At 36.5% G+C, this 24498-nt stretch overlaps 1 protein-coding gene across 4 annotated transcripts in view; it reads left to right on the forward strand.

Moving 5' to 3' along the window:
* The window catches only part of KDM4C (lysine demethylase 4C), a 250048-nt gene that overhangs the window by 115940 nt on the left and 109610 nt on the right, over window positions 1-24498 (forward strand). For all 4 annotated transcript variants that reach the window (XM_036403664.2, XM_036403665.2, XM_054517952.1 and 1 more), the window contains 4 exons: window positions 12500-12693; window positions 16292-16530; window positions 18654-19015; window positions 20880-20991. In XM_036403664.2, the coding sequence (XP_036259557.1) occupies window positions 12500-12693; window positions 16292-16530; window positions 18654-19015; window positions 20880-20991 (907 nt within the window). The remainder of the gene's footprint in view (window positions 1-12499; window positions 12694-16291; window positions 16531-18653; window positions 19016-20879; window positions 20992-24498) is intronic.

A 24498-nucleotide genomic window follows, 5' to 3' on the forward strand; every position in this document is an offset into this window, starting at 1 on the left:
AAAACACCAAGGCAAGGAGTACAGGTCAACAGATGGTCCCCAGCAGTATATCTTTTGTGAAGCCTGAAACCAGCTCTCTCCTGCATTTTAGCCACTTTGGGCCAGAGGAGTTGGGCTGCTGCTGTAGGGAAGGGTCAGAGGAAGGCTCAGAGGGCTGTGACAGGGGGATGACTGAATCTATTTAGGTGTGGAATCCATTTGGGTGTGGAATCCATTTGGGAGGGAGAGGGTTGTCAGGGTGCCCTGTGTCCATGGACCTGGCTTTGCTTCAGGTCAGGCATTCTGGATGATGGCCACAGAGCTTGGGCAGCGATGTTGTGGTGCTTGGAGAGGGAAGGCTCCGGGAGTTCAAGTGAAAGAGGCTCTGTTGCAGCATTTATATAAAGAAGTTCTGGACATTGTCCCCTTTTGTTTTCCTACACTAACAAGGCACTGTTAGAAAGCATTGCCTGAAGTGGCTTCCTTTGGTTTTGAGAGAATCATGCTCTGAAAAGCTTATGGAACTTTGTTCAGTGTCCAAAGCCAATGATTTTCCAGCACCAGCACCGATGAAAGCTGGGGTTCTTCCAGCTGGAGAACTCCAGCCAGGAACTGAGATCCATGCACCCACTTGCCACCCTCTCCTTACTGGGGAGGAGTATTGGAAAAACAAGGATAAACCTTTTGGATTGAGATAAGAACACTTTAATAATTTAAAAAAATAACAATACTATTATGACTAATAATAATAGTAATGAAAAAGAGAGACAGAGATGAAATAACACCTCCACCGAATTAGTGTATTCATATGCAGTGTACCAAGTGGTTGTGAGAGACGCGTGCTCCGGGAATGCTCTGGGTGTTCATTCCAAGCGCACGAGGGCCGTAAGCCGCGCCCCCAGCACGTGCGAGAGGATGGCAGGTCCAGCGGCGGGGCGGGCCGGGCGCTGCCCTGAGCCTATCGGGCAGAGGTGTCGGAGCTTCTTGGAGCTCTCCGTCCGGCCCCTGGCGGCCGCCCCCTTGTCCTGGCAGGGGGATGGCGGCGGGGCCGCGGGCGCAGCCGGTAGCGCCGGTGCGGGGACGGGCCGAGAGCGTTGTGGCCGGGCGCGGCGCTCTGGCGGCAGCCGGGCGGGCCGAGCACGTACTCCTGGTAGTCGTCGTCCGCCCTGACGGAGTGCAGGATGCGGCCGAAGCGCTGCCTGCAGAGCGGGCAGGCGGCGCGCACGGCAGCCCACTGCCGGATGCAGGCGAAGCAGAAGGTGTGCAGGCAGGTGTCCACGTGCGCCGCGTTGTCCAGGTCGCCCAGGCAGATGGGGCACAGCCCGGCCGCCGCCGCCTCCCGCTGCTCCCCGCTCGAGGCGGCCGGCGCGGCGGAGCCGCTCTCCTGCAGAGCCTCGGCGGTACCGCGCGCCATGGGCTGCCGAGAGACGGGCCCGGAGCCAGAGCTTCTCTGGGGAGCCGGGCAGCAGAGAAGGCCCAGAGCGTGGGCAGAGAGGGGAGACGGGGGCCTCCCGAAGGGTCTCCTTGCAGGAAAAGGAGACTTTACTGGAAAGTGACCGAGCAGCCCCTCAGCTGCCTTCGACACCTGCCTCCCCCTCCGTTCCCCCAGGCACGCTGCCCCCCATGGCAGGAGAAATCTCCCTTCCACTCTGCTCCCGCCCAGCCAGTGGCACAGGGTACCTGCGGGAGGCGTCCGGGACGGAGGAAGTGGCCGGGAGCCCTCAGTGGTGCTGTGGGGCACTGCCAGGACAGGGCCCGGGTCCTGCTGGAGGCCGCACACTGGGCCGAGTGTGCGAATACAGGAGCCTCTGGCACCCGGCTGTTGCCTGGCGAGCACAAAAAACAGCCCAAAGGGAAAAGACCCCACTCAGACGTGTCAGACGTCTTTTGGTGGCCTTAAACCCCTCAGTTTGTCAGGTCCTGTGGTGAGTCTGGTGCTGCTGCATCTTCTCCAGGAAGAACAGACCCAGCTCCCTCAGCTTTCCCTCACAGGAGAGGGAAACCCCTGTTCCTTCACCGTGTTTGTGGCCCTTCTCTGGGCTCTCCCCAGTAGCTCCTCATCTCTCGTAGGCTGGAGAGCCCAGAGCAGGCACAGCACTCCAGGTGTGGCCTCACAGGGCAGGGGAGAGGGCAGGATCCCTCCGTGTCCCGCTGGCAGCACTCCCAGTGAGCCTGGCAGGGAACTGGGGCGCTCACCACCGGCCCGGGTTCCTCCTGGGCCTTCCTGGGTGAGCTGCTGTTGGTTCATGGGGTTTTTCCTCCCCAGGTGCAGTGCTTGGAATCTCCATTTGTTAAACTGCAAGAGGTTCCTGCTGGCTCCTTTCTCCAGCCATTTAAATAGAATTGTTAAAACAGTTGTTTTGGAAAACCCAGCTGAAAGGGCAGTCATAAAAATGTCTAGTTTAAAAGGTACAATAAAAGCGGAAGAATGATCTTTTCCGTCAAGGGAGACCAGAGGAAAGAAGAACAAGAATGTAGAACCTAATTTTCATTATTCTCAAAGGCAAAATGGTGAAGGAGTTGGTGTTCAGTCACATTCTCTGCAGGGTGAAACAAAGCAGTTGCACTAGTATGTCATTGCTCTCAAGTATATTTTATATAGATAAGTATAGCTATATAAATGTATATGTATTGAAAATGCCATCTTTTGATGGGTGAAACTCTCATCACTGAGAAAGTTGTGTGTTTTGTGTTAAGAAGTACTAGAATATGCCCATCTAAATGTAAATCCTATTTGAGACAAGGCATTTTTAACCTACTAAGTGTTTATAAAGGTTGTGTCCTGTGTCATACAGAAATTTACATTAAAGCAGCAAATTTACCCTAGCTTGTTTAAAATTAAAGCATGTCTTTTGCAATAAAGATTTAATGTTTAAGATGATAGACTCCAGGTAGCATGCAACACAGTGGTAGCTTGGTGACAGTTAATAATAGCCAGGATTATTTGAAAACATTTTCATGAAAGCTTTATGATAGGAAGTCAGGGTGAGTGATTTAAAAAAAAAGATTTGACAAAAAAAAAGTGGCAAAAAGGAGGGAAGGGACAAGCCTGTGTTGTCATTTAATTTTTCCTTTTTTTCTTTCTTTCCTTGAGTGAAATGAAATTCTGTTGCTGTGGTCTGACATTTTTTTTCATTAGAGTTTAAATTGAATGCAATTTCTGTTTACATTGAGCTTTTCTTTTTGTCTAACATATTTGTTGGTTGGAAACTCATATTTTCTAGGAATGAGTTCAATTTTCCATTACTGTTTGCAGATGTTTCTCTAGGATCTTTAGTGACAATGATGTATTTGTTGATAACCCAGGGCTTGCTAAAAAAGACTTTGTTTCCCATCAGCGAGTCTGGTTTTTTGTTCGAGAGCTTTAGTCAACAGAAGCATACTCCATTTCTTCCAAAAATGTCTAACAGTAGTTTCACTTATTTTGAATGCACACTCAAGTCAGTGAATTTTTGTTTGCTTCAGTTACTCTTCTCTCTTTGTGGTAGGTGAAATACATAATGCTCTGGTTTCACTTCTTTGATTCCTCTTTTTGCAAGTTATATATTTGAGTGGCTTTAATAGTTGAACCTGGTGTTCCAAGATAGTTGCCATTACAGTTTTACTGTAAATAGATTTCATTCCTAAATGTTGTTGCTGTTTTTGTGCTCAACTGGCCACTTCACTACCCTAATAGGAATATTTGAGGAGTTTAGTTCATAGGACTGCAAAATGCCTTACAGCAAGAGCGTATCAGTGTCTTCACTGGAAAAATGAGGCTTACAAACAGGTTTTATTTATTAGAGGAAAAAATTGTAGAGAATTCTGCAGTTTCTGTGTTACTGACACTTTGTGCTACCTTCTCTTCCTCTCCTATCATCTCAAACCTCAACAACCTTTGTCACAAAGCCTCTCTTCCCAGTGTCTCAAAAGAGCTTCAACACAGCACTGTTCACAGCTGCATGGTTTCTGTCACTTAACACTGACAGAAACTCTTGCTTTTGAAGTTCCTCCAATATTGATGTTTTTTCTTTGCATTGTTCTGGGAAGGTTTGCCTCTTTTTAGCTTTTTTTGAGGGTTGGAGATATGGGATTCTTGTTGTTGTTGTTTTGGTTTTGTTTTTTCTTTTGGTTTATTTCTTTGGTTTTTTCCTTTGGTTTGCGTTTCATTTCTTGTTGTGGTGTTTGGTTTTATGCTGTCTTTTGTGTGATTTTCTTTTGCATGTGCTTTTTTTGTTGTTGATTTTGTTTTTGTTGTTTTTGTTTTATTTAAATTTTGTTTGGGGTTTTTTTAATATCACGATGGTTCTTTGCTTACTTAGTTTAGATTTAAATAGGACATAATGTTTGTTAGAACATTGCATAGCTAATTTAATTCCTTTCTGTCTTTTGTTAAGGTGTAAGCTACATAAATAGCTGCAAATTATTTAACATTTGTGTTGTTTTATTACATTTTAAAATACATGGTAGAACCCCATGACTTCTTATTCACTAATACTTTTCTGCTGTTCTTTTCTTGCTTTTTAATAGAATTTGAATAGTAGGAGAGTCTTGAAAAAAATTAAGAATAGAAAAAAATGACTATGTTTTCCTCTTTTCAGACTTACATCTGAAGCAGGAAGTAGAAATTTGAATATATTCCAGTGTCAGTTCTGACTATGGCTTGCCTTGTGACCATTATAAACAAGCCTTTCTTTGGTCTAGTTACTTCTTCTGTGTTATGAAGAAAAAACACAAGTATTTGCAAAGCATTCTGAAATTCCTGGAAGGAAGTTACATAAAACTACACATTTTTTCATTATTTATTTGAATGTATATAGGTTTTCTAAACATTGTTCTACTTTGCTGAGCAAAAGTACAAATGAGGTGCCTTGATGGAACTTGATGGAAGAGTCATTTTGGAAAAAAAATAAAATTCAGTAGATTGAGAATCTAAAATAAATCTGTTTGGTCTTAATTTTTTAGCCTTATCATCTATGAATTTCAGTTATAAATAATGCTTACCAGTTGAAGCAATGAGATTGTTGATGTATTAAGACCACTGGTTAATTCATCCTGCTGTGTCATTCAGAATTTAAAGAAGCTACAAGATATACATGAGTGATGAATTTTGGGCATCTCAGTCTTGAAAAAAATTAGCCACGCTTTTGCAATAATTTATCATATGCTTTAGAGAAACTTAATGAATATGATGGAGTTTTACATGCTTTGCATGAGACTTGGCCAGAACTTTTACTTCTGATTGGAATTTCATTGCATTCTTCTCCTTCCCCCAGACAGAAGTCATTAAGTATTGTGATCTATCATTGATAATATTAATTTGCTGGATTTGGCATCCGTTAATATAATGAACTAGATGCTAATAGATGAAACCTGCGAAAAAATGTAAAATGAAATTTTAGAATATCTCAAAATCCTTATTAAAAAAATAGAAAAAATACATAGAAAAAAATATTTTCTGAACTTCAAAAAGTAATTTATAACTTTATAAATATAGGGACAATTCATTACTCCATTTTCTGTGCTGTATTTAGGACACAGCAGTGAGGAGTGTCCAACAGTTCTGAGGATTATACAATAATAGTATCTAATTTTCAACATGATCAGTCCCTCAACTTTACCATCTGTAAATGCAACCATAGTTTTTAATCATGACAACTAGACTTGGAGCTCTCTAAAAATTTGAGTTGTGTAGAAAAAAGATTCAATATACTCATCTGGTTATATTGCCGTGAATCATCAATTATTGTTAAACCCAAACCTAAATTTAAAAAAGACTTCTGAAAGTCCTGACAGTAATTTGACTTGCTGTATCGCACTAACTGGTGATGTTAACTGGCACAAACTAATTGTGCTGGAAAATGGCCTTAAGTAATCCAGCGGAGTAACAGTTTAACTGATAAATTGCTATCCAAAATAAAAGAAAATTTCCTATTCCTCTGCTCATTTACTCATACCAGGTGTATATCTTCCCCTTTAATCTGCAATATGTCAAGTTCTAATTTGAGGTTTTCCCCAGGTGGCATGTTTAGAATGGTTTTTTATGCTTGATAATAGTAAACTTTCTATTGGTAAATCCATGATGATGACTGTAATGTTTGTATGCAAAAAATAACTGACAATGTATGACCTAGTGTATGTATTAGGTACTGCACAATAACAAGTTATTTTTTATAATTATATATATACGTTTAAATATATATGCACACACATGTTATTGCACAGACTGTTTTCTTACTTTAGGAGCTGTTAGAGAAGTGGTTAATTTTGGTCTGTTGCAGATGGAGGTTAATTTTGTTAAAATAAATTCTAATTTTGCATGTGCAGAATACTTCCATTTTAAAATGCAGGAATTGGTAGGTAGATAAAGACATGGGGTAGAAGCAGTTACTTTAAGGATCTGAGAAAGTGAAGTTCAGAGGTACTAAGGAAAGAACAGAGAGCTAAGAGAAGGATGGAGCAAGAGCAGTTTACACACAGCAGAGAGATAAAGGCTCCAGGGAGGGAGTTTCTGTTGTATAGGCATCAGGGATGGACGGAGAAGTAAATGTGAGTGAAACAGGAGAAAGATTCAAGGTAGAAATACAGATTGAAATCATAATAAAGAAAAAGAGGTTAATAGTGACTTAATTAGTGACTCAATCTTTCAAGGAGTAAGTGTAATGCCGTTAAAGGTACCACTGAAGGATAAAGAGGAAAAAGGGCTGTGAGGTGGAATATTTAAGAAAATATGGCTTCTTTTAGTTGTGCCATGTCACACTGTTTCTGTTGTCCAGCTTTCAAAGGAATGGGAGAAAAATGACCACATTTTTGTAATGTTAACTGATGCTGATGTAATCAATTCTACATAATGCAAACTGAGTCTTTTTTGTAAGAACGTGTAGGTGGCATTATATGTAAACATAAAATAAATTAGAAATAGGAATTAAGAAAAAAAGCCAGATATTTTGTAAGGCACTAGTTAATATTGAACTCTGAAAAATATTGCAAACTGTTTGCGTATGCGTATATGAATACAAATAATGAATTCAGGAGTATATTTTTCCTATTCTGTAAAAAGGACCTTAAAGAATGGTGTTTTGCATTTGTATTTTTGTTGTGTGTGACAGAATGTGTCAGAGAAAAGAGTGTACTGTCTATGATTTACCAGAAAAGAAAAGCTTGCTTTCTCAATGCTTTTACAGGTGGCAAGCTGCTACCAAAGGTTTCTCCAACACTGCTTACAAGTTGCCAGAAGGTTCGTGTGAAAATACATCACAGCGTGATTCCATAGCAAAGGACAGTTACTGATACCAGGATTTATTAAATCCTGTCCTCTTAGCAAACTGTGCCTGTGAAGCACTTCTGCAGGCAGTCCACAGGAAGCATTTCCAGTCACAGCACCTATAAAATGTTTTTTATCAAAATGCATTTTTTACATTGTTTGGAAATGCATTGAAAGTATTGTGAGAGTGGGATATAGTGCATTGTGGATGCAGGTTGTGAAAACAGGTATAAGATGAAACACGCAGGACAAAAGGAGCAGGACATGTTAGCAGATGACCAGTGCAGAGTTAAGCAAACAGTAACTCAGGTGAAGGATAAACAGGGATATCCATATATAGTGAACTGTGGTGTTATTGCTTAAGCAAGAAGAATAGGATGTTGCCATACAAGGCAATGTTTAAGGTCATTGGATGGTTGTACTGTTAAGAGGTCCTCTATAAACATGTTTGGCCCAATAAATTGGTTTCTGATCATCAATCAGTCATCCCTGCCTCTTGAATCCCAGCAAATGGTGTCCCTGTTTGGACATGCTTCATTGAAAGTATTGCAAGAGTGGGATATAGTGCATGAAATAATTGATGGAGTATAGTTGAACCTGGTAAGAAGAATCTAAATTACTTGAAGTGTTTGTCTCCAATAAATACATCATTGCTGCTGTTCTCTGAAGAAAGCTTTAGTCATTATAAGCAGTTAGGAAGGAGTATCACTGAAAAAACCTCGATTTAATAATTTTAGGGCGTACTTGCATAATGTAAAGAAGGTTACCAGCCTAATGCATGCCTCATCCTGCTAATTTTTTGCTTTTGTAACTGTTTTGTAAAAATCAATTCTCTCTTTTTAAAGAAGAGAATTTTCCATGTTTTCCAGTGATTGTTAGGTTCCATATGATGTCCCATAGGTGTGTAGTTTACCTACATTGTGCAGTTGCAATGTGAATTACATAATGCTTTCTCTCTGAAAAGATTATGTAAGTGAAGAGAAAAGAATAGCCTAATGAAGTACTACTATTCTTCAAATTAAAACTTCAGAAGACTTCTAACTAAAATAGATTTGAGATATAGTGAAAATCACATTTTAATTAACAAAATCCAATACTTAGTGCAAAATGTTCAAAATCCTTCAGATATTTCAAGCTTAGTGTGTTAAATTTTAACACAATAACTAGTATAAAAACTAATGTTTTGGTGGAGAAGACACTTTTGTGAATGAAGACATCAGTTCATGTCTTACAAGTTGCATTTGAAGTATACTTCATTGAACTAAAAAATAAAAACAAATCATGAAGACTTGACTCTGGATGCAGATTTCTGTGCTTAAAAGATTTCTGTGGTTCTAAGAAATAGTACTCCTCTACTACTAGTGAAATAATAAACCATCTATTAACTTTCTGTTGTAGCAAAATATGATATTCTCTACAGATTTTTTTTGCTCGTTTTTAAAATCCTGTAATTCATTTCATAAAGATGAAAGAGCTTTTAATCTTTAAATATTAATATTAAATACTAATGGTGAAAAGCTGGAAAGACCCGTAAGTCATGCACTTCCTATTGATATAAAAAATGTTTTATAAAAACTCTTCTTAGGTATGTCATGTATTTTAGAATGTGCTTATGTGTGTGTTTAACTTAATATGTTTAAGTCTGGAAGCTTGTTGTATATTCTTTTATATTTTCCTGAATCAGAGTACAAAATGGGGGGCAGGGGATTTATTTATTTATTTATTTAAACTAAAAAATAATTATTCTCTTTTCCATTCAGAAATAGGATGTGGTTGAAAATCTCTTTTTGTCTGTGTTTGTCTCTCATAGGTGATGTTCTCATATCACAAATATATCTCACATGTATTTCTGCCAATTAGTTAAAGTTGTTTAAACTTTTTTCTTACAATTTGTTCTCTAAAGGTTTGCCCTTACTAATAAATTTTAGTTGAATTGCTTACCTTCAAGTATATATATATATTGCAGGATAAATAATAAGCATAGTAGTGGTATCATTTATGATGTCGATAGTAAGAATTTAAGAGTAAGAATTGTGAGGAAGTTTCATTCTCTTAAGTATGCCGATTGTCATACTAGTCTTTGGTTGAAGAATAAGTATTAAACTAATTCTATTGTAGATAGAAAATAATTGTTTCCAGTACAAAGGTTGTGACATTTATCTATGGCAACATCAGCTGCCTTTTACATGGTAGTCCAATTACTTAGATTTTGCATTTACTTTAAAAAATTTTACAAGTTTAAAAAAACCAAAAACCCAAAAAACCACTGCTGAATACTTTAGTAGACAGGGAGATGTCCATTTTGTGTTTTTCCCAGGAGCCTTCTTCTACAGAAGCACATTTAGTTTTCTTTTAGAGAGAATCTTTTAGTCACTTTTTCAAGTTAGGTGCAGAAAGTGACATAACTGCCAGCTACAAGCCAGTCAAATGAGAAATGAATTAAAACCACTAAAAACTACCACCACCACCAAGAAGAATGGAAGATCCTCCAGATAATTTATCAAAGCAGCAGTTTTAGTGTTTGTGGTGGTTTGTTTTTTTTTTTCTTGAATCATTTGAGGAAATATGGGTAGAAATAATTTCTAGAATGCATCTGCTGATGTCATCTGATATGATTATTCCAAGTACTTCCATCCTTTCAGTGCCTGGAAGCCTATCTTCTGTTTTTTGGGGCAGTCATACTGATGAGCATGATGTTACTCTGTTACTTTTTACTCAAAAGTATACTTTTAAAATTTTAAAACTTAAAAAGAAAAAATCTACTGTATTTATAACACCTCCTGGTTTTGTTAATTCTTCTGCAGTAGTTGTATTAAATGAAATGGAAACTGATCAAAGATTACTAAAAGACAGAAGTTGTGTCCCATTTAGTTGTGATTTGAGTATTTTAGTACCTTATTATCATTCCAGCATAGAATACATTTTATTTCTAGATGTATTTTCTTTCTTAATGCTTCAATGCTTACTTAAGTAATTATTTTCTGTCAAGGCACTGGAAGTCTTGGTGTTTAAAAACAAAATTTTGGCTTTAACCGTAATTTCTTATTGGTTTGTCACAACAGGGCTCAAATGTGAAAAGATTTTGTCCGTTAAAGGGACAGAAAATGCACTATTACTTGTCTTTATATTACAAATTTCAATTTTAAAAGTTAAAAATATTACTGTGGATTTATATGCACTTTCCCAGTATATAGAAGTGTCTTCATTACTTTTTTTTACTGCTCATTGTGTCCAGTCAAGGACTCTCTGAATGAAACATACTATTTCGAATATGTTCGAGTTTTTTACAGAGTGCATGTATAAGTGTGTATATGCATGTTGTTTGAAAAGGGAGCATTCAGATGGTATTTTGGATAAAAACTATAATTAAAGGCAGCTGCATAAAATTGGAATTTCTGTCTTGAATTTTTTTCCCTTCTTTTCATTTCATCCTCCATTAGATGGCAGTGTTGTGAATATGCAGCATAGCAATGCTGACATTGAAAGGAAAGCAAGCATTTTTAAGACATCTCAGATGCTTTTTCAATATGTATCTTGTGAATTTAAAGAGGAAGAAGGGTGAACTAGAAATGATAGCTGAAAATAGTAGATAAAGAAATCTGCATTTAGTGTGCAGAAACCTAGCTGGTAGGAAAGTAGCATTCAGTCCTTTGTCTGTTTCTGCTTGTTTAAAAAAATGTAATAAAACTAGCTGTAGTAAACCATAATGGTAGGCCATTTATTTATCATGAATTTTTTTCTATACACCTCTTCTTACCTGAAAAAAATAGTCAGAGTTATTTAGCTATAGCAAAGTTCTTTCAAAGTTTTTTAATGTAAGACTATGTTTTAGACAATCAATTTGCTTTCAAGTTGAGAAAAATTTGCTAAGGTTTTTGTGGCAAGTTTTTGGTAGAGTTGCTTTAGTAGTGGCTGATTACTACCATCTGTTGATCAGGAGCAGTCCACACACTGGACAGAGCTAAATCCAACTGACTCCAAAATGAACTTACTGCTGCCCAAAGCTGAGCATGTCAGCTACTTTGGTGGCATTCATGTGATAGCAAATTTAGAAAGAATAAAAATCTGCAGCAGCTGTGAGAGAAAAAAGGGAGAAAAATGTGAAAGAAACATCCCTGCAGATACCAATCAGGAGTGAAGTAAAGCCTGAAAAATGGGCGTGAAGGAAGTTGGTTTTAGTTTTGTTCTTGTTTCTTGCTGCCATAACCTGTTATTAATTGACATTAATGAATTTTCCTCAAGAGAAGTCAAAGATGGTAGCTGGTCAGTGATCTGCCTGTTCTTACCTAGACCCATGACATTTTCCATCTTATTTTCTCCCCCTGTCCTGCTGAGGAGGGGAACTGGAAGAGCAAGTTGGTGGACACGTGACAGTCAGCCAGGATTAACCCACTATAGTAGTTTAGGTACTGTAGATGTATTGATTTACTTAATATAGTTGCCTACTGTCAAGTATTTTTGGGTACTGGGTACAATGACTTTAATCTGAAAATTGACTCAGCATCTACAGTATTTCAAGTGGAGGCTCCTTTGCGTTTTCATGACCATTAAGATTCTATTCAAATAGGACAAAAATACTCTATGGAGATGCATAAGAAAAACAATGCAAAAATTCTTTGGGGGACTAAAGTCAGGGATTAGATTAAAGTTGATGAGGAAAGCATTACAGGTGATTCTAGAGTCTTGATTTACAGTGGATTGGATTACATAGATATTAGCACACCCTTCCATTCAGACATAATACTCCTCTCTCTTGCTTCCTTTCTATTCTTTGTAGGAAAAAAATGGACAAAACTGTAACTTGATGTGCTACTTGTATGTATTTATGTTTTGAAGAGTTATGTCCTGGTACTGTAAATGCCTGTAATGACCTTTGGGTCAACAGGATACTACATGAGGTATTTTTAAAAGTTAAATTCTGATGTCACTCAAGATATGTGCAATCTGGATTCGAGGTAGCAAGGTTTGCTTAAAATTGTCAAAACCAGCTAATAGAGCAGAAAGAACGCTATAGTTTCTTTTTGTTCTTAACCCATAGGAGTTAATGAAACAAGTGTCCTTAAGTACTAGGGAATCCCAGTGTGACACATTTGTTCAGATAGTATTTTCTTTTGAATAATCCTCTCCTCTTGAAAATTGAGAAAAAGTGAAAAAGGAAAATACTGATTAAAGTAGAATTGGTTTGTACATGTGGGATTTTTGTTTTGGGCTTTTAAACTGCAAACTGTGGCAATATTCCAGTACTTGTCACTTACAAATACCTGTCTTGTCTTGCAGTGCACTTGTAGGAGAGACATGGTGTCAATATCCATGGATGTCTTTGTGAGGAAGTTCCAACCAGAGAGATACCAGCTGTGGAAACAAGGCAAAGATTTATATACCATTGATCATACAAAACCAACTCCAGAATCAACACCTGAAGTGAAGATCTGGCTACAGAGAAGAAGGAAAATACAGCACTTTCCCAAGAGGTATTTATGCTTCTTTGCCATCTGTTTATTTAATTGTCTTTTTATGATGCCAGTGTTGTTTCTATTTCATTTTGGCCGCTTCCTCTGATGTTGTTGTAGTTTTGGCCACAAGAGATTTTATTTTCTCTTAGTAGCAATGAGGGGGTGGGGCTTGGAGCTGCGTGGTTGTGCCTACATTGTTCTCTACCATACCATCACTGCTGGGGAACAGAAGTAAGGGATTCTCACTTCTGAGAAGGAAGGGGGTGCGATGTATACCCATGGGCCTGGGGGCTATAATGTCCTTTTGTCTTGGAAAGCCTTATGGCTCTGGATTGATTAGATTCAAATGAGCATTTTGTGTGTTGCCACCTGCTTATATAAACTGTTGTTATTGGTATTGTTGCTGTTACTGTTAATTTATTTCTTTCTCTCTCTCTCTCTCCCCCCCCCCCCTTCACCTGGAGGGGCTGGAGGGAGAGGAATGGCTGCATGGATTTTAACTGTTTTAACTTTCAGATGGGCTTAAACTATGTCACATGTTTTCTTTTAATTCATTTCCTTCAGACAAAAATGGTTTTTCTGCTTTCTGTATTAAGATGATCCTGGGGACAGACCAGTATTCTTTCAGAATGACTGTGAAAACTTAACTTATAACTTATACTTTATAATTGTGTACCTAAAAAAGTTAGTGATTAAGGAGAACATCAAAATGCATTCAAGTGTGTCACTTAAAATCTCTCTTTAGTGAGGGTTATTCCAGTGTAATTCTCAAGGAACAGATGGTTACCATTGTTTCTAGAGATCACAGCAACCAAAGAACAAGGGAGAAGACTCTCTTAAGAGTTGAAAAGAAGATTAAACAGGAAAAACTTATCATAAAGCTGTGATAGAATCCCACCAGCTGTTTCAAGTCTCTAAGTACAGCCCTCAATGCCATTTTACCCTAAGGAGGTACCACTGCCTATTTGTCACACTCTTGCAATGCTGCAGCCAAAATCTGTGTTTGTCTACCACAGGTCAGTGGCAGATCATAATAAGGGGTAAATCTCAGTCTGGTGACGTGCCAACATCACCAGAAATTTCGGAGAATAAAATTTAGAAGAATAAGGAAATTTAGGAGAATAAAGTCTCTCAGCTTGTCACTGACCTTTGACCTTTTAAAGCAGTTTTATATCAATTTTATTGAGATGAATTATGATTTTTGTTTGCATTGCACATTTTTTGTACTATTGTGCTTTCCTGTCTTACTTAACAGGATCTTTATGGATTTTCTTCTTCATTATCTAAAGATATCTAAAGTTCTGCCTAATTTCTAGCCAAAGGTGGGCAGTTTTATTGGTATTTTGGTATTTTAGTGCAGCTTTTTGAGTTGGAGATAATACTGATTTTTTAAAGATCTTCCTTCTCCAAAGAACTTTACAGCGTAGTTAGTGGCTTTTTAAGCTTGGTCTTAAACCAAACTTCCTCATTTTCTTTGTTAATGTATGTCTTGAGGACAAGATATGAAAGTCAGTCTGTAAAGTAAAGGACCAACTGGCACTGTAGTGGAACATTGTTACTGAAAATATAATACCACATTTGTTCTGGGTAAGGGTAGTTTGTGAGGTAGGATCACTTCCTGAAGACAGCTAGTGAAGCAGCTGAACAGCCAGTTTGTTAGTACATGTATAATACTGACCTGGACTCACAGAGAGAGTAATTCTGTTATTTAACTAGGTGAATGCCATTTTTCCCTGAATTAAGCTTCCCTGCATGTATTGTACAACATAAATGCAAATTTCCACTTGGACCAGCAGTGATTCATTTAGTAGTACCCTTTTGGATAGGTGGTTCTGAGTAAAAACAAAGACTTTCTAGTAATTTTATTGAAAGTTTTATAACAGGAACACATGGGCTGATTTATGAACCTTGCTAAGCTAATAAACACAATTCCAGTGCTGTTTAACTCTTGAGTCAGCTTTTTTTCAGGCATGCATTGCAGAGGGAGATAAAATGTTTATTCAGTTTTGTTTCTAGTGTAATGTGTCAGTTAAAATTATAATTTTGATTATGGGAATAATACCAGTTCTGGCAAAGTGAAAATAAAAAACTTCATGAATATAGCGACAGGAAGAGCTTATCTGTGACATTTACAGCTGAAATCCATTGCTGCTATATAACATTTAACGACTGCATGTAAATAGTAATAGTACTTTCTGTTATTTACAATGTGAACTGATGGTTCTGTCATACTTTGGCAAATTTTCTGGAAATATCTATTTTATAGAGAATGTGTTGAAAGATACACATTTGTAGACACAGAAAAAAATGTAAGGGGCAGCAAAATGTTTTTCTGGAGATGTGTAGAATCTAAGATGCAAGACCTTTTTAAAACTCATTTAAAACTTTGTAAAATTCACCTGCGATAGTAGGGCTTTTATCTCTAATGTTTTATGAGCTTTGAAACCTGCTGTATAATGACATTAATACTCCTCCTATGTTGCCACCTTATTGCAAAAGTTCCATACCTTCTCGGCAAGTTCTCACGGACAACTCCTCACAGCACTGACTTCTCCTTCTCCTTCTCCTTCTCCTTCTCCTTCTCCTTCTCCTTCTCCTTCTCCTTCTCCTTCTCCTTCTCCTTCTCCTTCTCCTTCTCCTTCTCCTTCTCCTTCTCCTTCTCCTTCTCCTTCTCCTTCTCCTTCTCCTTCTCCTTCTCCTTCTCCTTCTCCTTCTCCTTCTCCTTCTCCACAGCACAACCAACAAACTCCAGCTTTCAGCACTTGTCTTCTTATTGGATACAGCTGTGGCCTATTATGGGCAGGGCTGTTCCTAATCTTTAGTGATTAATACAGCTGCAACTCCCCAGGTGTGAGACTACCTTCTGCACTATCTTTATTTTCTTACATTCTATCTCTCCACACTCTTGTGTCACATAATTCAATTTGAAACTGGACTATTTTCTATTACATTTATTCTGATATAGATTATGAGCCTATTTCTAATTGGTTTGCCATTTCTCCTGCCTTAAGCTTTCCCTTATACCTCTGAGGGTGCAAAAACTTATGCTCAATCTTTAATTTTTTTTTAAACACAGAATAATTATATATATTGCTTGATATTGTGTCCTTTTGGAATATTCGGTGATCATAATTTTTTGCCTCTTTCAGATGCTTGTTGGTTCTGTTAAAACTCATTTAAAAACTTCCAAACAGATAAGCTTTTAGAAGGATATTCAGACTAGTCTTTTATTAGCACTAGGGTTTGGAAATATCACCTGATTTTACTGCTCCTGAAAGAGTTTTGTCTTCGTTATTCTTGTAAGGATCATTTTTTTGAGACCAAAAAAGAACTATTTATTAAAAAACTAGTTTGTGTGCTGGTTAAGTAATAGTTACTTAAAGATGGTTTTACTTTTAGAATTTATTAACATGGAATGGTGATAAAAGATTAGAAGGTTAAATCCAATCAATTGTTAATCTATCACTTAATAAATTGTAGCACTGTCTCAGCACAAAAAGGTGAAAAATTGTCAGTTTTTTACCACTTTAAGCAGGTGAAAGGGACATATATTGGTAGATGTTTTATCTTATCCAAGACAGACTTTCTACTCTGACAGCAATATCTCCTATAACAGCTTCCAGCACACCAGATCTCGATCTAAAAAGCTTAAAACTCCAGAGGACAAGAGAGTATCTGCTAAGGTAGCTGATGAAAAAATCATAGTGACTGAAGCAGCTACTGATGGCTTCAAGGTCAGTGAAGAACCAGAAAAAAAAGTGAGAGTGGTAAACACAGGATTGCCTTCTGGGGAAGAAGAAAACAGTAGTAGAATGCATCTGGATCAGCATCTATTGGATCATGTCAAGGTTTCAGGTGAGATAAGCGCTGATTATGTTTCACATGTAAGTTGTAGGCTGTTTATACTCTAACGTGACAAATCAGTGGATGTTAAACTAAAGTGTTGTCCTAGAATAGCATACTAAAATGTTTTTAGGTATTTGTAAAAGCAGATTGATATTTGGTAAGAAAGAGAAATATAACTTAATATTCTTAATTGAGAGTGATATCACCAGAACTCTTTTAATTGTTTTTTAAAGGAGCAAAAAGAGTGAGGTTTGTAAATTATATATTTCAGTGGACTCACATATGTTACAGCAAAATGGTTTTGATATGGAAATTATACAGAATGTCTTAACACTATTCAAACAGGATGGAATATATATCCTTGCGAGTATGCTACATGTATTTACATGATGAACCTACAGATTAGAAGTGTTCCATACCTGTGCACAAAAAGGTTGTATTTTGAGCCTCCAGATTCCTTTTAATTTCCTCTGGAGCTATCTCACAGCTATAAATAAATTAATAATTTATTTATTAATAAATAAATATTATTTATTTATAAATAAAAAAAGAGTTTTTTTCCCCTCCACAACAATTTTTATTCCAATATACTTGGTTTATTCTGAACCTAATTTATTCTATTTCACATTCCATTGTAATACTAGTTCCTCATAGTTCCTCATTCCTGTTCATAAAGCAAACTGGACTTTTAATTTCAGTTTTCGAAGTTCCTATTTTGTTTTATATTGCTACTGAAAATTCACTTTCAAATTGCATAAAGACAGTGTTTTAATTATTGTGAATATTAATAGTTATGTTAGTGCTTCCTTGGAGGTGATAATCATCATGATTGATTTGCATAAATGTACCAAGATATTGCAATATGGAAGTTTAGAAATTCCTTTGCACATATTTTTTGGTGCTCTATCAAAGCATTTCTAGGTCTGTTCTACTTGTTGTTTGTTTTTGTTTTTTTTAAGGTGGTATTGCTTTACATCTTCCCACAACTTTTAATAGAGGTTTTGAATGTTCATGACTATAGAGTAAATAGTATTTAGCACCCATTCTGTGTTTATCGGCAAGGGAAGGAACAGCAGAAAAGAGTGGAGAGCTGCCCTCTTTCCTTTGTCCTCTTAAAGTGTGGTGCCTGGACCTGTGTAGGAAAATGGACGTTTTTAGATGTGGTAGAAGTAGTACTCGTGTTACAGAAGGTAGTTTGCTCTGCGTTGTCTTAACTGTCCATTGTTCTCAGTTGAAGCAGCACTGTTTGTGCCCAGAGATTGCATGTTGCTATTGTCTTTGTGTTATCAAGTTTTATATTCATTTGATTTGAAAAGGAAATTTTTCAGAAAAAGCATGTTCAAATAACCTTTATGAAGAAAGAATAGCAAGGGATTTGACAGAAACCCTTTTCTTTAACATCATGGATGTGCTGCTGAATCCGAATTCAGTGCAGTGTATGCCAGAGTTCTTCAGGAATGTTTTCTGAGTGACCTCTCTCGCCCATTGTTCTGTCTTTCCATTGCAAGCATCAGCAGAGGAAGAATTTTTATAAAGTAAAGTCCACTCAGTTTCACTCTTCAATATTACTTGAATATACAGTTATGCTAATTTTTTAAAAATAGAATTATGCTAATTGCTTTTCATTTTTAGACTGATGCTGTTGTTTGAAAACTGTTCTTGGTATCTATTTGAATTGTATCTTTGTAATTATATACTATTAATCTTTGGTTATTTTCATTTTTAAACAGGCAGAATAGGTATAAAATGTAGGGTAGAAGGTTCAATATACCACCCTTTTATATTTTTTTCATTGACTCAAAGTGCATGTAGGCAACCTGAGTAAAGACTAAGGAAGCTACATGAATATTGATTATTTTGAATTAAATGAAGACCTGCTACAATTCAAATGCAAAATACTGATTAAATGATCAAAACTATATTTCATACTCTAAACTCAAACCATTTGCATTTGATTTATTCTTTGATAAAACCAATATAGCACTTTTGTGTATGCTCTTCCACCAAATGGTTTTCTGTATGATTTCTAAATGAGGAGCCATGCTTTGAATTTGAATAATTTAGATTCTTGTGAAATTCAATATGGTAATGTAAAGTGGCATTTATTAACAAATAATATTCTTAATTTATAGGAAGAATCCCTTCTGACTCAGTTTTGACCCCTGTTCCTGGACTAGAGAGAACAAAAATGGAAGATGAGGACAGAATAGATTCCAGTTGTTCTTCCTTTACGCTTGAAGATTCTGTGGCTAGCAAGATTGCTTCTGATAGATGTAGAAAAGAAGACAGTTTGAAATCTCAGAATCAATATGCTTCATCCATACCATACCATAAAGCAGAGGGACAAACTTCTGAAGCAGAAAATCCAGATAGAGAGGAAAGTGTCTCGACTGAGGATGGTATCAGCAACCTAGAAAGTTCTGGAAGTAGTTTGGAATGTGGAGAAGTGCCCATTGTAAAAAAGGGTGAAGAAGACAAAATGGAAATATCTTGTGTATGTGAAACAAATTACATCATAATAGTAATATATTCTTGATTTAATGAAATATGAATGAGCATTGTTCTAATGAGACCTGATATCCATATTAAAGAATTTAAGAATATGAATGATTTTAATCAGATGATAATTTGAACGTGTTTTGGAGTGTTTAGGCAAGAGTGGCAATTCTGATCCAAAAGCAGACTGTTTTTGGAGTTTGCTTATTGACATATTTTTCCCTGTTATTTTAGATGTCTATTAATTTCACTTTATATTTGTGAATCTGAAGTGTCAGCAACTATTCTCAAAGCTATTACCATATTCATTGCTTGCCAATATGAGCAGGGCTCTGAGCTTCACCTGCTTACTATTCCTGGATTTTTGAAATGAACTGAAATATGTAAAGGAAACACTTGAAGGAAATAATCCCACTATTAAAAGGAATATATTTTCAATTTTTAAACAGTAGGTTTTAATAATATTTTATCTTTGGGTCACCTACAAACATATGGCCTTTTTTTCCCCTCTTACTATTTGGCTATGATGCATGGTCATCTTTGACTTCAGGATGCAAAATGAAAAATTAGGCTGTGGTGGTTGTCAATAGCTTTCTGAGTGGTGAGCTGAATCTCAAATTGGCAGAGAGAAAGCAGGAAATCCACTGCCAAGTTGCGAGACTTCATGGGGAATATATTTTAGAAGCCAAATTAAAAATCATGCTGACTCTTCCACATATGTGAACTGTAACCATTTTTTTCAATGTTGTAAGTTTTGATAATCTTGGATCCAGCCTTTCCACCGTAATAAGGAGCAGTACAAACAACTCAGTGTTTAATTAGCATGTATTAAAAATTGTATCTCTTCCTGTGCCTTTCAACCACATTATATTTATATATTATGTTTCAGATTTTCTGTAGTATTACTGCATATTCTTTCTTTCTCTTTTAAGTGAAGGAGTGTACAAATGCAATTTAAAAAGCCTAACAGTTCCCTTTCTACTTAATTACTAACTGTTCTAGATTGTAAACCTGTCCTGTGCTTTGACCACATTTTCTGCCCTTTGTTTATCATGGTAAATATAATGTTGTTTTATAATTTAGTTCAAGGGGCATGTGTATATCTGCTAGGTTGCATCCAGGGTCTTGAGGCACAGAATGCTGTGGTCTGTAAGAATTGTGTGAAACTCAGTCCTTCCCACACCTCTGCCCTTCCTCTGGTCCTGAACCTCCAAACACCATTGTAACTCGTTTTCTTTGGGATTCCTCCAGTGGCACTTCAAGACTTTGAAGTGTTGGCCTTAATTCTTGAAGCTTGAATAACTTTAAACTTAATGTACATAAGAGCGTTTGAGGGAGGAAATAATTTCTTCATATATTAGATAAACATGTTAATAATTTATCAGGACTCTTGATTTCTTATCACAACTCTAGATTTTTTTTTTTTTAATTTTTTATTCTTGAGGAATTTTGGAATCTTTCACAAGCTAAGCCAGTGGGTTTACACTTCATTTATCTAGCCACAGTTAGTGGCTGTATTGTACTACAGGTATGCAGAATTTTTTGCAGAAAATCAGGACAATGCTGATCTTCCAATCAAATATCACATGAGCAAAACAGGGTTTATACTTTCTAATTTGGAAAGGGCTGTGATAAATTATACCTGAAATGATTTGTGTATGACAAGGACTGCACTTCTTAAATTAAAATATATATTCTTAATTAGAGGCAAGTGTTGTATTGGTACACTAAAGGTCCTTCAAGTATACTGTGGTAGTATTTACAGACTTGATATCTGTGCTTGTTTACAGAAGAATGTTTATGTTTTTCGTAATTAATCATACAGAATTACGTACTAAATTAATTTGGTCTTTTCCTTTCAGTCAGAGGAAGTTGAAACAAAGAAAATATCTAAGAGTTGGCGTCACCCACTACATAAACCCCCAGCTAGATCTCCAATGACTTTGGTTAAACAGCAGGCAACTAGTGATGAAGGTGAGTGGACTATTTATTACATTTTTCTGATGATAGTTTTATGGTTTTATGAGACCATATATATAGGCATTTAGAGAGTCACTGCCCTGTGCAGACAGACTACAAAATCTAGGAAATGTTCCCAACATAGGGGTTTCCTTCTCTGAAGTAAATATAAAAAGTAAATCTGCTTTACCCAGCAATCATGTATACAGCCACCCAAAGCTGATGAATAAAGCTACTTTATTTTATCAAGTGTGACTTGGTGGATATTCTAGAAATGTGCATCAAAAGTATAGATCAAAATGGAAAACAGACACATTCCTTTTTCATACCACTGTACCGTTTTAGTTCTGTAAACCACAAAAGTTTCAGGTGCTGTTTTCCAGAATCTCCTTAGTTAGCAGAAGTGGAGTTTAGTTCTCACACTCCCTTAAATAGTTTGATAATCTGGAGCTGATGCCATGTCTGTGACTATGGGTCTGATTCCAACATCACTGCATACTTCAGTGTTTATCTGCAATATTTACCTGATTTTTCTCCCTCTCAAATGCATTTTATTGAGAGTAGCTGTTTCTTACAGCTGCAGATAAATTTTCTTTACTTGAGAGACAGCATGCCTGTTAATTGACTCTTCTTGCTGTAACTAAGCAATATTATACTTTCAGTTGGCAAGTTAGGCATTGTTGAGCTGACTGCTGTAGGTTCAATTGACCTTTCATCAATACATCTCCCTCCTTGTTTCAACCCTGAAGTAATTGATTTGTGTCTTCTGCCCCACTAGTTTTAGAAAGCTATACTTTCTCTTTCATTTTTTATCTGAGCTGCAGCTTTGCCAGGCATGATACTTCAATTAGCTGTTAAGCATCTTTCTGAAAATTAGAGACAGCTTAGGCCCATGATCTGTATCATATATGAGTATGTTTGAATACCTTGAGGGTTAGATAGAGCATATTTCAGAAAATGTTATGGTAATTTACAGGATGATATTAATATTGTTTCATCTAGTAAAGTAATTAAAGATTTAATATGTGGTAGGTTGCAGTAAAAGTGCTCTTTTTTAATTAGAGATTAAATTCCTTTTGGCTGCTGATGCTTTTCCCACATTATGGTTGAAACATACTGTGGATTTCCTATTTACATGGGTTGTGTATGATATAATCTGGCTAGATGATAATATGATAGTTTTGAATCAAGGATTTTTCTAATACCAAGACATTTTCCATCTCATCCAGTAGTTTGCCAGCTTTCTGATGTATTAATGTTTTGTGAAAGTGGCAACATCCTGACAAGAAATCATATACCTTAAAGTCTTTTCTCTTTGCTTGATGATTGTCCTTTCAGTAAATAAGCGTGTGTTTTGTTAGGAAAGTAAGAGCTGTCTTAGAATCAGTAGCCATTAAGCATGCTTACTGATTGAAGGAAGTTATTAAGAGTTTTATTTGACATGGCAAGTTTTGGTATTTCCTAGCTAGAACTGGAATTATTATTATTTTCATGCATCTGTCTCTTATTGTAATCGAATTATTGGCTGGCTTTTGTAAGAGCACCAAAAGAGAAGTGGTAGCATTTGGGTGAGCAGGATGTTTACATTTAAGGCAGAGATTGAAGAACTGATAAAGGAGACTGGCAAACTGTAGCCCCATTAAGTTGCCTGACACATGATGGCATGAGGGCTAGACATTTTTCTGAGTTTTTTCAAGATTGTTCGTGTCAGATACTAAGGAAGTAATCGCTATCAATGTGCTTATGATTACATTTGTCATTATGAAGCTGCTTCATCCATATTCTGGATAGTAGTTAGTAGAAATGTAATTCAGCATTCTACTTAGTTCTTGTTCTCTGTTGTTTTGGGCAAAAATGATGCTGGCTGAGACTATGATAGCATAGTCTCCTGATACAGTAGTTTCTGATTGTGTCACAAGGGGGATTTATGTGTTGTACATTAGTTTGTATTTTAATTTATCTGGGTCTAGTAAAATAATAACTGCAAACAAAATGAAGAAGATATAGGTCAGTGTTGTTGTGAAAAGATAAGAAATCGAGGCTTTTTAGTTAATCTGTAACTTGTGTCACTTTTCACAAGTTGGAAAGTGTTCTGATGGTTTGTAGCTATTTCTAATATAGATAATATATATTCAAATTCATATATTTGAAGTCTTTCAGATACTAGGGTTCTATTAAGAAGTTTCTGTGAATATAGGTGATCAGTGGATGTTAATAACATGTAGGCAGCATTCTTTGACACTGTCAGCCATTTCAGAATTGTAATTTTGCAAATAGAATTTGTGTTGAACAGCATGCTTAAATCTTAGCAGATTTAAGCATGCTTGTGAATTCACTTTTAATACTGAGTTCTTTGGCAGAAATGAATATTTTTTACAGGATCACTTGGACATTTGAGTTTTGTGCTTTCTTTTTATCACTGTATATTCTTATATATGTTGTGTATTCCTTTATGAAAATTAGTTAGGTTAATTGGTTATTTGTTGTCTATTGGTGTTATTTTTTTCACTCTTGCTGAAGCCTTTCCTTATGTATGTCTGACTTCTTGTGGAATAAATGCTTAAAAGATTGAACACTGAGAAATACTAGGGACTGGGGAATCAATCCTAGAAATTGTAGATCAAGTTGCCAGTTCAAGAAAATAAGTGTGCCAGTACAGTGTGGGCTCTATGTCACACTCAGCATACTAACAATTTTTATGAAATTGTGAACCTTGGTCTTACACTCAATGCAGTATGTTAACTTGTGGTAATCATATTCTGTTGTATTTAATACAGTTGTATTTCTGTGCACTTAAGCAATAAAAAAGCAAATTCAGCAGAAGGAGCAGGCATACTAACTTTGCATGCACATTGATTGGTCCCAGAGATTTCTTTCCAGCACTATTTGGTCATGCAACATTAGAAACTGTTTTTAGATTTAAGTTGACTAAAATTTCCCATTCCCCTAAATGATATAATTATAGTGTATAGACTAAATTCAGTATGGGCCTCTTTGTATATGTTTTTTTGCATTTTAAGTATGATTCAGAATTTCATAGTAATTTTGCTTTCATTACTTTGGAACATAAGGAAACAGAAAGAGAGAACTTCTATAAATGGAAACAGTGGCTTCTGCTATGAGAAGAAGCCTTGATTTTTACATTCACTATCAGCATCCTGTGAGATGCGCTTGTTTTGATATTATTAATCAAACCATTTCAGGCTTGTTTAGTGACATCAATAATAGGCTAAACCTGCTTAAATAGGGGAAAATGACACTTGTAGATGCAGTTACTATTCTTTTGTTTCAGAGCTTAAGATGGGAGATTTTGCTTGAAGATTCTCATTTACTTCAGAAAGAAATGTTTTTCCTGGTGCTGCTTAGGTAGATAAAAATTTGCTAACCGGTTGATAGAGGCATGTTTATGTTTGCCACATTAGTATTACAATTTCCAGTATTTCTTTCCCTCCCATGATGTTTTGTTGAATGAAGTTTTACTTCTTTAGCATACTTTGCTTTTGTGTGAGTATTGGTTAATCA

The sequence above is a fragment of the Molothrus ater genome, chromosome Z (assembly GCF_012460135.2).
Source record: "Molothrus ater isolate BHLD 08-10-18 breed brown headed cowbird chromosome Z, BPBGC_Mater_1.1, whole genome shotgun sequence".
Taxonomy (NCBI): Eukaryota; Metazoa; Chordata; class Aves; order Passeriformes; family Icteridae; genus Molothrus; species Molothrus ater.